Genomic DNA, 13,874 nt, shown 5'->3' on the forward strand with positions numbered 1-13,874 from the left:
TAAAATATTTTAATATTTATTTTGAAGGTTTTAACACAGTAGAATTGGAAAATATGGATTTTATGTGTTTGTATAACTATTTCGGACTATTTAACTCAAATAGTAAAAGTTAATTTGGACTAAAATTGATTTGAGCGTGTTTGATTGAATTTTTTTAAAAATTTAGAAGTTTATTTAAGTTCAACTTACGAATTGGAGCTTGTTTGGTTGGATTAATTCAATGGACCTGAAAACAGAGTTTACAACTGTATTTCATTTTATCCTATTTTCAATATTGTTATGAAATTAAAAATATTATTTTTAAATGTAAGGTGAGATATTGAAACTTTAAACGTTTTAGCCTAAGTTAAAAATTATATAGTGGTTCAAAAATTCACTTACAAAAATGTAAATTAAAAATTATTAAATAATAACTATTAAATTGAAAAAAAAGAAAAAAAAAACACCCAAACAATTTGAACTGAAATAAAATAAAGTTGTTTCTTTTTTGAGTCCATCTTTTAAAGAGTTTTATTTTCCAGGTCGTGTAGAAATTAATCTCAGCGTCTGATAAACTTCCTTCTGGTAACCATTCCTGTCACCTTCTTCTTCGCCGCCTGAATTTTCAATCTCTTCTCCGCTCTCACCTTACCTTCTTCTTCTTCGCCATTACCATTCTCTTCCTCTTCAGCAGCTTAACCAAATGAGAGGTACATGAATGAATTGACATTACATCCAAATGAGGGCGATCATGAGGTAGCATGACTAAAAAATATTTGAAGGAGACGAAAGTTACTACCTATACTAGCAAGGTGGATATTCCTTTTAAGTACCTTAATCATAGGAACTCCATAGTTAAATGTGTTTTATTTGGAGCAATCTATGTAGGGTGACCTCTTATGACCTCTTATGAATTTTAATAGAATACATGTGAGTGAGAACAAAACATACCGAAAGAACTTGTGTTGGTCTGTGAGGATGCATGAGAATCTCAGAGCTATCAGGTACAAAATCCGAATTCTGAATATGATCCAAATCTTAGATATGAATCGTTACCTATTAAACATTTTTTTTTTAAGGTTTAATCCTTTAAAAAATATATAAACCAACATCAAGTAACTAGACGAAAATGTTATTTTAACCTAAAACTATTTAACAAAAACTCATGTAGTATTATCCATTAAGATTTCGCAAGACATCAATTCCAAAAAAGTCCCTAAAATTTCAAAGACGAACCTGAGAGGTCCAAAAGGGCAAAAAGGGCAAATTTGATAAAGTTGGGGATGGTGGGTCAATAGCCCTCCTGGGTGGCCATTGGATTAAGTTTTTCAAATATGTTTTTGACTCTATTTTCTAATTTTGAAATTAGTGGGTTTAATTTATTGTGTCAGACATCAAATTTCTTTTCCTTTATTTTCATAAATACACTCAACAGAGTATTGTAGAGAAGAAAAAATATTTTAATTTTTGAAATAATTACTTTATAAAGGTCTGATACATGAAAAAAAAAATGTTTCAAAACATAAAAGCCATTCTATGTACTTGGATGAGTATTCACCTATTCATTTTGTCAAGAAAGATATCTTACAATATTAAAAGAAAATGCAAACATTATCATAAAGTAAATAAAAAAAAGTAGTACTTACTTTATGTACTAAAAAATATTTTTTAGAAAATTTTATAACATATAATCTAATAAATATAGTTTTGAGAAACATTCTAGTTTGAAAATTCTCACCCGTATACATTTGATCTAGATAATAGGTATCGACTCTCATTTAGATATAATATCAATTCATTTATATACTTCATTTATATTTATATATTACATATCTATCATCTTCGACCTTAGTTATTGAGATCTATGCGTCACGCATTTTTTTACGATCAAATTTAATTTATTAATAAAGAATAAAATAATTAAGAAGGGTGAGAAAACTTAGTGGGAAGGGAAATTATGCGCGGTGCAGAATATGAAAAGGTGTGTAATATTATTAAAAATATTGTATTATTATTTATAATATTCCCATCAACTCTACTGATCCAATAAATATACCAAATTAATATCCGCAACTAACTAACTAACTGTTTTTCCACCTTTTATCCCTTATAATTGGTTAAACTTCTTAATATAATGATTAAACTAATTAACTAACTGTTTGGTTTGGTTCTTGGTTAGCTAATCCTTTTACTTATACAAAATATAATTTACAAATTTTACTTCTAAATTTATATTAATAATTTGATAAGAGGTTCATATTTATTTATTTATTAAAAAAAATTAAAAAAATTAATAAATTTCTTCTAATTGAAAAACATTATAACTTGGAAAATTTAGATATTAAACTATCCAATTTTATGTTAGACTACATTCATTGAATGGTGTAAAAGAAAATTTTATGAGTTTTCATCAAATTTACTAAAATTAATGTTTTATAGTTCCTTTTTTACTTCGATGCATTGTTTAGCTTCGTTCATCCAATAAACTAATTATATTTAATAAAAATATATAATATATAGTCATTACAATTTTAAAAAGAAACGAACAAATGTGGATGTTCAAAATTTGACACGTTCTTCAAATATTAAAATTTGATATTTAATTATAAAAATAATAAGATTAAATTTATAAATTAATATAAGTATATTAAAATTTGATATTTAATTATAAAAATAATAAGATTAAATTGGTAAATTAATGTGCCCAGCCTAACCTAGCTTTACTCAAAATAATTAAGAAAGTAAATGTGCATTTTTATTTTTAATTGGACTCTATCCAATCTCGCTTAAGTATTCCTATCTCATCTATTAATATTTGAACCTAAAAACAATTTTAAAATATTAATTTGATTTTAATGTTCATTTAATTTTGATGAAAAAAATAATGAGTGTTTTAGCTAAAAATGGTTACATTCAATTTAATACTAATGTTGGTAACGAAAGTCCTTAAAACTACGATGAATTATTGCATTTCAAATTATGGAAGATGGTGTTTCTTCCAACATGATTGTATGTCTACGTTGAGCAGCTTCCGGATGATAATAGAGCATCTTAGTCAATATCATTTCTCTGATCTCATGCTCATCAAGTGATTCGTCGATGTTGAGACTGAAGGGAACCTCATTTGTAGAATTGAATTCTGTGTCGTATAGCTCGGACATGTATGGATGTTGAAGTGCTTCATTAGCAGTAATTCTCTTCCTCGGGTCAAACACAAGCATCTTCTGCAACAAGTCTAAAGCTAAAGGTTCAGCTTGTGTATATTGATCTGAAAATTGTACCCCTTTAGAGAAAGGCATAGCTTTGATGAACTTTATGGACTTTAGGTTATCAATAAACTCGATATCTGCTTCCTTTGGACTACCGAGAATTTCGATGATTAACTCTAGTTGGTTGAGGCAATTCGTCCCAGGGAAGATAGGTGTCCGACCCAAAATCTCAGCAAAGATGCATCCCACAGACCACACATCAATGGAAGTCCCATAGTGGTTACAGGATAGGAGAAGCTCTGGTGCACGATACCAACGAGTAACAACGTACTCAGTCATGACTTGGTCCTTGCCTTTGCTCGTTCGTGCTAACCCGAAATCACAAATCTTTAGATCACAATTAGCATTGACGAGGAGGTTCCCGGGCTTCAAGTCCCGATGAAGAATGTTGGTTGAATGAAGATACTGCAAGCCGGAGAGCAACTATAATACAGAATAACATTAGAATCAGACTTAGAGCTATAATACATCAAATTCATGTACAAAAATTTTATGACATCAAATTCTTACACCATATGTTCTCTTTTCCTTCAAGCTCACGTTTTAACAAAAAACTAAAACATTTTCAAAGAAAACAGACCGATCGAATACAGAATCCATACTTGATACATCAAATACTTGCAATGATTATTTGAAAGGGGGTGAGACGATCTGATAATGTGATCAAGATCAGTGTTCATGAGCTCGTAAACCAAATACACATCCTTAAAACTATTTCTATGCGTGGGCATCATCACATCCTTCAAAGCAATCACGTTCTCATGTCTTATGTGCCTCAAAAGCTTCATCTCCCTGAGCGTTCTCAATGCCTCGAATCGATTCTCAAATACCACTTTCTCATTGGTCTGTTGGTTGGTAGAAGAACACACCACACCGTAAGATCCTCGTCCAATGGGCTTGATGGGGACATACTTAGTATCGATTTCAAACAGAGTTTGCCACATCGAGTAATAATGTTTACCAGCTGACTTAAATCCTTTGGGTGGCTGGACGGGTGTTGCCATGTTCCTCCAAATCCAACAACTATTTTATTCACCACAAATACAAAAATCATTCAAAAATAGGAAAGGGTTTTTAGAATTTGATCTTACTTCCTTGTTGAAACTGTTTAGATTGAGAAAGGGAGAAGTGTAAGAATGATTTTCTCGAAGGCTCCTCTGTGTTTTTGATGTAGCAATGAAATGGGTAAAGTAAGGGAGAAGGGGGAAATAGTTTGAGTGAAGGAGGTGGTCGCAAACACAGCACAAGACAAAAGGGAATGAAACGGCTGGAAGAAGTTGGTGGGAGAAGAGAGGCATAGATATCAATATATATATAAGTTTCTTAACAATCCAATCAACATAAGTAATAGGAGATTTTAAATTTTGTTTTCAATTAGGAAATGAAATGATAAATTAATACAAATACTTCCAAATTTTATATTTTATCTCAAAAACCCTTTTATCTTTACCAATTTTATCTTTTTAAGATAAAAAAATTCAAAAGTATTAGTATTAGTATTGTATAATTTTTAAACGCAAACTCAATTTATTTTTATAACAAGTTTAATTTTACTAAAAAAATTTAATCTTGTATCCAAACTTTTTTATTATTAAAAAATTTTAATCTTATATCCAAACTTTTTTATTATTAATATTTTTGACATTTGATAAATTATATCCAAACTTTTTAATATTACCCTTAAAAAGTTTATTAGTATTTTTGAAAGCTAATAAAGTAATAAAAATAAATTAGTATTTTTTTAAAGGTAATAAAGTAACAAAGGTAAATATATTTTTGAATTTTGTTTCGTAAGAGTTATTTTTTAAATTTGAATAGATTATGTCAAACTTTTTATTTTTTTTATTATTGCTAGTTTCTTGGTAAATTTGTTGTTCCCTTGCACCGACATTTTTTAAAATATTTTAATATTTATTTGGAAGGTTTTAACATGATAGAACTCTGATTTAAAATATATAGATTAATCCGTGTTTGTATAATTTAAAGAGTAGAAGTTAATGTGGTTTAGAATTGATTTAAACTTCTCCTAAAAAATCAAAAATTTATTTAAGTTAATTCTTTTAAAAAATTAAAAGTTTATTTAAGTTCTAACTCGCGAATTGGAGCTTGTTTGGTTGGGTTAACTCAATTCACCCGACAACAGAGTTTACAACTCGACTTCAACTCAAACTTCATTTTATCCTATTTTCAATATTGTTCGGAAGATTAAAAATATTGCTTTTAAATGTAAGGTGATATATTCAAACTTTAAAAGTTTTAGTCTAAGGGTCGATCAGAAATACACTTACAAAAAAAATGTAAATTAAAAATTATTAAATAAGTATTAAATTGAAAAATAAAATAAAACACCCCAACGAACGGAAATAAAATAAAGTTTGTTTGTTTTTGGAGTCCATCAAGAGTTTTATTTTTAGAAATTAATCTCAGCCTCTGACAAATTCCTTCTGACAAACTTCCTTCTCGTAACCATTCCCGCCACCTTCTTCTTCGCCAGAACTTTCAATCTCTTCGCCGCTCTCACCTTATCTTCTTCTCCTTCTTCGCCATTACCATTCTTTTCCTCTTCCAGCTTCTTCCTCTTCAGCAGCTTAACCACGCACTGAAGGGACACCTCAGCGTCCTCGCTCTTCATCAGCTCCTCCGCGATCTCTGCCGGCGGTCACCTCGGTGGCATCGAGAAGGGTTTCTATCTCCGAGAACAGGCTGCGGCAGAGAGTGGAGTTGATAATGTAACCAGAGAGAAGGATCTCACTGACTACAGGAGACATGAATATAAAGCATGAAAGAACAAGAATAGAAACATTAAAATCTCTAAGATTATTGAAAATGAGTCCCCATCGATTAATTTAGTGGAAAATGGGAGTGAGTCCACATTTGTTAACTTTGATCATTGATCATGTAGATTAATTTGTTATAAATGAAAATAAGCAGAATATTTTTCTCTTCATCCACGTATCCTTTGAACGTTACCTATTAAATTTTTTTTTTTTAAGGTTTAATCATTTGAAAATATATAAAGTAACAGATCAAAATGTTATTTTAACCTAAAACTACCGTTGACCTAGTGACACAAAACTCATGTGACCACATACTTAATAGGACGAGACATCAATTACAAAAAGGTCCCTAAATTTTCAAAAACGAACGTGAGTGGTCCGTGAAAAAAGGGCAAAGAGGGCAGATGGGATAAAGTTCGGGTTGGTGGGTCGGTGGCCATTGGATTTTGACCATCAAAACTTTAGTTTTTCAAATATGTTTTTGACCCTATTTTCTAATTTTGAAATTAGTGAATTTAATTTATTGTGGCAGACATCAAATTTCTTTCCCTTTATTTTCATAAGAGTTTTTTTTAATAATAAATAAAACTTACAATTTTATTGTATACAAAAAAAATGTTTTAATTTTTGAAATAAGTCTGATATATGAAAAGAAATATAAAATGTTAGAGAACATAAAAGTCATTATGTACTTGAGTATTCACCTACTTAGAGGAAAAGGATATCTCTACAATATTCAAAAAAAAAAATGCAAGCATTATCATAGAGTAAATAAAAAATAAAAAAAAAGTATTTTTGTTTCAATCCATGAGTTATAACATTATAAGCTTTTAACACTTAAACTTTGAATTTGTTACCTAATCGTATTAAAGAATTTTTAGAAAATTTTATAATATATAGTTTAATACAATATTGTTTCGAGAAACAAGCTTAGTTTGAAGATTCTCAATTTATATACACTTCGTTTGATATAGATAATAGCTATCGACTCTCATTTAGATATAATACCAATTCATTCATATATCTCATTTATATTTGTAGGTTATATATCTATCATCTTCTATCTTAACAAGATCCATGCACATTTTTTATGACCAAATTTGATTTGTTAATAAAAAAATAAAATAATTAAGAATTATGAGAAAGAGTAGAGGGAATTTGTGTCGTGAAGAATATGAAGGGTGTGTAATATTATTAAAATACTGTAGACTTATTATTTATAATATTCTCATCAACTCTCCGCTGATCTAATAAATATACGGAATTAATATTTAGAACTAACGAACTGTCACCTTATAATTTGCTAAACCTTAATATAATGATTAAGATTAAATATGCCCACCTTAATTAAAATTTAAATATTTTATATATATATAATTTTGATCGAATTTGAATGCTAAGTTTCTATTCAAAAAATGAAACATGGAAAAAAAATGGTTTATTCAAAATTATTTAATAATGATTTGGTTTTGGTCTAGATCCTTTTATTTACTTATACAAAATATAATTTACAAATTTTACTTCTAAATTTTTATTAATAATGTGATAAAGAAGTTCATATTTATTTATTTATTTTAAAAAAAAATTAGAAAAATTAATAAATTTTTTTCTAATTGAAAAACATTATAACTTATAAAATTTAGATATTAAACTATGAATTAGTATGATGCTACATTTATGGAATCGTGTAAGAGAAAATTGTATGAGTTTTAAGACTTACTAAAATTGATGTTTTATAGTTCTTTTTGACTTGTTGTATTATTAGCTTCATCAAAATGTATAATATATAGTCACTCCAATTTTAAAAGAAAAAAACAAATTTTGGTGTTTATGTTCTTGAAATATTAAAATTTGATATTTAATCATAAAAATAATATGATTAAATTTATAAATTAATATAAGTATATTGAAATTTGATATTTAATTATAAAAATAATAAGATTAAATTTGTAGAGTAAAGTTTATGTAAAGTAAATTAATAAGTGCTTGTTACAATCCATTTAATACTACTGTTGCTCACGAAAGTCCTCAAAATTATACTGTTGAACTAGTATATTAGATTAGAGCGTGTCCAATGTATGGAAATTAATCGAATTATATTTAGATAGTGTTTCTTCCAACATAATTATATGTCTACGTTGGAGCAGCTTCAGGATGATAATAGAGCATCTCAGTCAATATCATTTCTCTGATCTCATGCTCATCAAGTGATTCGTCAATGTCGAGATTGAGGGGAACCTCATCAGTAGAATTGAATTTTGTGTCGTATAGCTCGGACATGTATGGATGTTGAAGTGCTTCATTAGCAGTAATTCTCTTCCTCGGGTCAAACACAAGCATCTTTTGCAGCAAGTCCAAAGCTAAAGGTTCAGCTTGTGGATATTGATCTGAAAATTGTATCCTTTTTGTTGAGAAAGGCATAGATTTGATAAATTTTATGGACTTTAGGTTATCAATAAACTCAATATCTGCTTCCTTTGGACTACCGAGAACTTCGATGATTAACTCTAGTTGGTTGAGGCAATCTGTTCCAGGGAAGGGAAGATAGGTGTTCGACCCAAAATCTCAGCAAAGATGCATCCCACAGACCACACATCAATGGAAGTACCATAGTCACATGATAGGAGAAGCTCTGGTGCACGATACCAGCGAGTAACAACGTACTCAGTCATGACTTGGTCCTTGTCTTTGCTCGTTCGTGCTAACCCGAAATCACAAATCTTCATATCACAATTAGCATTGACGAGGAGGTTTCCGGGCTTCAAGTCCCGATGAAGAATGTTGGTTGAATGAAGATACTGTAAGCCGGAAAGCAACTGTAATACAGAATAACATTAGAATCAGAACTTAGAGCTATAATACATCAAATTCATGTACAAAAATTTAGTGACATCAAATTCTTACCCCATATCTTCTCTTTTCCTTACAAGCTCACGTTTTAACGAAAAACTAAAACATTTTCAAAGAAAACAGACGGATTAAATACAGAATCCATACCTGATACATCAAATACTTGCAATGATTATTTGAGAGGGGCTGAGACGATCGGATAATGTGATCAAGATCAGTGTTCATGAGCTCATAAACTAAATACACATCCTTAAAACTATTTCTATGCGCGGGCATCATCACATCCTTCAAAGCAATCACGTTCTCATGTCTTATGTGCCTCAAAAGCTTCATCTCCCTGAGCGTTCTCAATGCCTCGAAGCGATTCTCAAACACATTTTTAATCTTCTTGATAGCCACTTTCTCGTTGGTCTGTTGGTTGGTAGAAGAACACACCACACCGTAAGATCCTCGTCCAATGGGCTTGATGGGGACATACTTAGTATCTATTTCAAACAGAGTTTGCCACATCGAGTAATAATGTTTCCCAGCTGACGTGAATCCTTTGGGTGGCTGGACGGGTGTTGCCATGTTCATCCAAATTCAACAACTATTTTATTAACCACAAATACAAAAAATCATTCAAAAACAGAAAAAGGTTTTTAGAATTTGATCTTACTTGGTGAAACTGTTTTGATTGAGAAAGGAAAGCAATGAAATGAGGTAAAGTGAGAGAGAAGGGGAAATTGTTTGAGGGAAGAAAGTGTAGCAGAATGGCTCAGGATTGGAAAAAGTTGGTGGGAGAAGAGAGATAGGTATCAATATATATATAAGTTTCTCAACATTCCAATCACCATAAGGAATAGGAGATTTTAAATTTCCAATTAGGAAAGGGAGATGATAAATTAATATAAATACTTCCAAATTTTATATTTTATCTTTACACATTTTATCTTTTTAACTTAAAAAAATTTAAAAATACACCTATCTTATTATTATTATTATTATTATTAGTATTAGTATTAGTGTGGTATAATTTTTAAAATGCTAACCCATTTTATTTTTATAACAAGTTTAACTTTTTTTTCTTTTCACCTCAATGTGAACTAAAATTAACTTGGATGTAAACTTGTATTTAGTTGATTTTTTTAAAAAAAAAAATCAAAATTTTATTTAAATTCTTGGAAACGGGAACTTGTTTGGTTGGGTTAACTCAATTAAACGAAAAACAGTGTTTACAACTCGACTTCATCTTACCCTATTTTCAATATTGTTAGAAAGATTAAAAATATGATTTTTAGACGTAAGGTGAGATATTCAAACTTTAAATTTTAGTCTAAGTTAAAAATTGCTTTTGTGAATTAAAAATTATTAAACAATAACTATTAAATTGAAAAAGAAAAAAAACACCCAAACAATTTTAACGGAAATAAAATAAGGTTGTTTCTTTCTTGAGTCCATGAAGGGTTTTATTTTAAGTGTTGTAGAAATTAATCTCATCGTCTCATAAACTTCCTTCTAGTAACCATTCCCGCCGCCTTCTTCTTCGCCTGAACTTTCAATCTCTTCGTCCCTCTCACCTTACCTTCTTCTTCTTCTTCGCCATTACCATTCTCTTCCTCTTCCAGCTTCTTCCTCTTCAGCAGCTTAACCACGCACTGAAGGGACACCTCAGCGTCCTCGCTCTTCATCAGCTCCTCCGCGATCTCTGCCGGCGTCACCTCGGCGGCATCGAGAAGGGTTTCGATCTCCGGGAAGAGGCGGTGGGTGGTGTGGATTTGCAGGTAGTTGGTGGCCAGAAGCTTGAAGCCATGGAAGGTGCAGTAGGACATGTGGATGTGCATGTCCATTCGCCCTGGCCGGAGAAGCGCCGAGTCCAGGCGGTCCTTGTGGTTGGTCGTAAAGATTATGATCCTCTCGTCACCACAGCTGGACCATAGCCCGTCTATGAAGTTCAACAGACCTGACAATGTGAGCTGCACAAACAAGATTTGATTTACTTACAACAATATCCCCACGCCTCCCTCATTTTTGTATTAATTACATGTGATTTTGGATCATATAAATAACAAATTGGATCAAGATGGTCTAATTAATCAAAATTATCCTCCACTAAGTCTTCTCTAATTACGCTTTTGAGAGCACTTTGTATTTAAAATAAACATGTGAAAGTTTGGCATGCTGAAAAGGACGGTGGAGACTTGACCTTTAAAAAGTGTTTATAAAAGTGACTTGGAGTTTAATTAATGGCATTGAGGAACAACTTTACTTATATTAGATTTGATTAACTCCAAATTAAAACTTAAATTACTACGAACTTTCTAATTCTACATTTCACAAATTTAAGTTTAATTTATTTTTGTTGAAATTAGTTTGTGAAAACTGAAAAGAAATTGAGAGCAGAGTGACCTGAATTTCAGAAGGATTCCTGGACCAATCACCAGGGCGGCGATCCGGCAGCTCAACGGTACAATCAATGTCCTCAATAACCAAAATAGACCGATTCCCTGTGGTCAAAAGCAGCTTCCGCAAATCCGAATCCTGATGAACATTCGCCAATTGCAGATCATAAATATCAAACTTCAAGTAATTAGCCATGGCTGCCACCAAGCTTGATTTTCCAGTCCCCGGCGGTCCGTGCAACAAATACCCTCTCTTCCACGCCCTCCCAACTCTCTTATAAAACTCCTTCCTCTTCAGAAACCTCTCCAAATCCTCAATCACCTTCCTCTTCGCCTCCGCCTCCATCGCCACCGTCTCGAACGTCGCCGGATGCTCCAAATTCACCGACTCCCATTTCCCGCTGAAACACCCGGAGCTGTTTATCGTGTACATTTTCAGAGCTCTCTCTTCGTTTTTCAAGGCCAGTGCGCGCTCGAGCATGAAGGGGATGTAGGAATTGATGATTTTGCGTCGGTGGGTTTTGTCGAATTTCAGCTCGAAGTAGTGGCGCTCTGTTTTTAGTGGAGACAAAGTGGTGATGTCATTGGGGGCCTGGAGGTTTTTGTCTTGACCATGGGAATTGAAGGTCCATAAGAGGGAGATTCCTTCGAAGGAATCGGTTAATTTCTCGCCCGCTTCGAGGCGGAGGGTTGGGTGTTTATCTCTTGGGGTTTTGGTGATGCGGAGGCGCGCAGTGTCGGAGGTGATTTTAGTGGAGAGATAGGTCTCGGCGGCGTCGAAGATTTGGTTTGGGGACATTCCGTTGGTGTCTTCGATGATGAGGGTGAACAGAGAAGTGGAGTGGGAGTTGAAGAAGCGGCGTATTCCGGCGCCAATGTATGAGCGGACAGGGGCTGGGATGAGGTCGTTCGCCATTGAACGGAATAACATTAGGGAGCCGGCCATGGAGGCGTAGGCTGAGAATAATGATTGTGGCGACGGCATCTCTTTTGGTGAAAACATCTCGCGGTGGTGGTTTGATCGGACTTTTGGGAATGGGGGTTTGATTGGGAAAAAACTTGGATGCTTCAAAGGGGATGAAGAATCTCACTCAACTTATTCATTTCATGGTCTTTTATTTAAATAAGAAAAAACAAGATTTGTGTCATTAAACACTATGAATGAAAGTGTTTACGATTAAAATAATGTTGATAAGATCACTCAAAAACAAAACATTGCTCAAGTTTGTAGGTAGAAAAAATGGGAAAGAAGGAAAGAAAGTGGGAATCCTAATGTAGTTGGACATCAGATAGCAGGGACTGTAGAGAGGAAGGGCCAATTACGTGGGCTCACTTTAATGTGTCATCCTTTATCTTCAGCTTTTGTACCCATTGGAGTGCTCCTCTTACTGTCTTTTCCCCAACCATTGCCACCCTTCCTGAATATTTTAGTTTAGTTTTGGAGAGAGAGGGAGGGATAAAATTCCATATTCTAATCCTAAATGCCCATAAACGGGTAGCTTGGTGTATTGGGGTTTATGATTTGGTCATTGGTGACCTCCAATGCACTTACAAATGGGAATAAAGTCACTAAAAATATCTCTCCAAGTGTCAACAGTCACCATCCATAAAATGATTGTATTTTCAAGAAAATCATCGAAGACGATGACAAGTTTAAGTGGGGGAGGATATCATAATCGTAGTAGAGAATAGATTGTGACCCTCATACAATGACATGATAAATGTCGACCCTCAAGTGGCACCCGTTCAGCCACATGATGGTTAAAACAGACCAGTGACATAATGCATAACAAGAAGTACTGTGCATTATCTACCACACTAAAGAGATGTGCATTGAAGCCACGCTGAGGCATAAGCCGGTTAGAGACAATGATGTCAAAATGAGGGATAAATATAGACTTGATAAAGGGTCAAGTAGGGTTCTCAAAAGTTGGGGTTTTGGAAGGAGTGGTTCTGGAGTTATCCATGTCTACCCGTATGAAACATGAACGCTCGTCAAGTTTGGTGTTGATCGGACACCAGTTGAACGCTCCACGAGATTGTATGACCATTCACCAAAATCATGTATACTTCTTCCATACAAAAAATGCCTCAAAATGTACCTTGGGAGAGGCATGAGCCTTGTAGCGCATACGTGTGTCGAACGAGGGGTGAGCATTGTAAGACGAGTGTCTTAGACGACTTACTTTGAAATGAATCTTTCAAGGTGTGACACTTGAATAAAGAAAGAATACATGAATTAATCAAAACCACATCGAAAGGAGAGTAATCTTGAGAATAAAATGACTAAGAATGACTTAAAGGAACTTTAAATTACTACATATATCACCAAGTTGTACATGCATTTCGTGTCACTCAATCATACAAACTACATAATCAAGTTTATTTTACTTGAAATATCTCTATTTTGGGTGACCTCTCTAGAAATTTTCAAAACATACAAAAAGAACTCACGTTGGTTTGTGGGAGATAAAATGCAAAGGAAATGTTGGAGACATCAGGTGTCAAATTTAGATTCCGAATCTCGAATGTGGGACATTACATGATAGTGTCGGTTTTGTTTGTTTGTTTGTTTTTTTTTTTTTTTTTGAAGACTTTCCCAAAAGTCTTTGAGAAAG

General features: G+C 32.7%; 3 protein-coding genes across 7 annotated transcripts; all 3 read right to left on the reverse strand.

Annotated features, from left to right (window-relative positions):
* Positions 1-498: 498 nt before the first annotated feature.
* LOC111447916 (AAA-ATPase At5g17760-like) lies at positions 499-12,588 on the reverse strand. Of its 5 annotated transcripts, none has more exons than XM_023087300.1 (4): positions 11,264-12,588; positions 10,440-10,830; positions 5,697-5,786; positions 499-550 (listed from the first exon to the last, which is right to left on the reverse strand). In XM_023087300.1, exons 1-4 carry the CDS (start codon positions 12,257-12,259, stop codon positions 540-542), a joined length of 1,488 nt encoding a protein of 495 aa, XP_022943068.1. In that variant the 5' UTR covers positions 12,260-12,588; the 3' UTR covers positions 499-539. The 5 variants fall into 5 exon arrangements, with proteins under 5 accessions (XP_022943068.1, XP_022943073.1, XP_022943070.1 ...); XM_023087302.1 differs by having other exon boundaries at positions 509-569; positions 5,716-5,786; XM_023087301.1 differs by having other exon boundaries at positions 510-558; positions 5,705-5,786.
* On the reverse strand, positions 2,952-4,252 carry LOC111447769 (mitogen-activated protein kinase homolog NTF3-like). Its single transcript, XM_023087099.1, has 2 exons — positions 3,851-4,252; positions 2,952-3,671 (listed from the first exon to the last, which is right to left on the reverse strand). The coding sequence occupies exons 1-2, from the start codon at positions 4,250-4,252 to the stop codon at positions 2,952-2,954; spliced, it is 1,122 nt and encodes a 373-aa protein (XP_022942867.1).
* LOC111447917 (mitogen-activated protein kinase homolog NTF3-like) lies at positions 8,533-9,385 on the reverse strand. The gene is made up of 2 exons (XM_023087306.1): positions 9,023-9,385; positions 8,533-8,841 (listed from the first exon to the last, which is right to left on the reverse strand). The coding sequence occupies exons 1-2, from the start codon at positions 9,383-9,385 to the stop codon at positions 8,533-8,535; spliced, it is 672 nt and encodes a 223-aa protein (XP_022943074.1).
* Positions 12,589-13,874: the final 1,286 nt, after the last annotated feature.

This window comes from Cucurbita moschata, unplaced genomic scaffold, assembly GCF_002738365.1.
Source record: "Cucurbita moschata cultivar Rifu unplaced genomic scaffold, Cmos_1.0 Cmo_Scf00009, whole genome shotgun sequence".
NCBI lineage: Eukaryota > Viridiplantae > Streptophyta > Magnoliopsida > Cucurbitales > Cucurbitaceae > Cucurbita > Cucurbita moschata.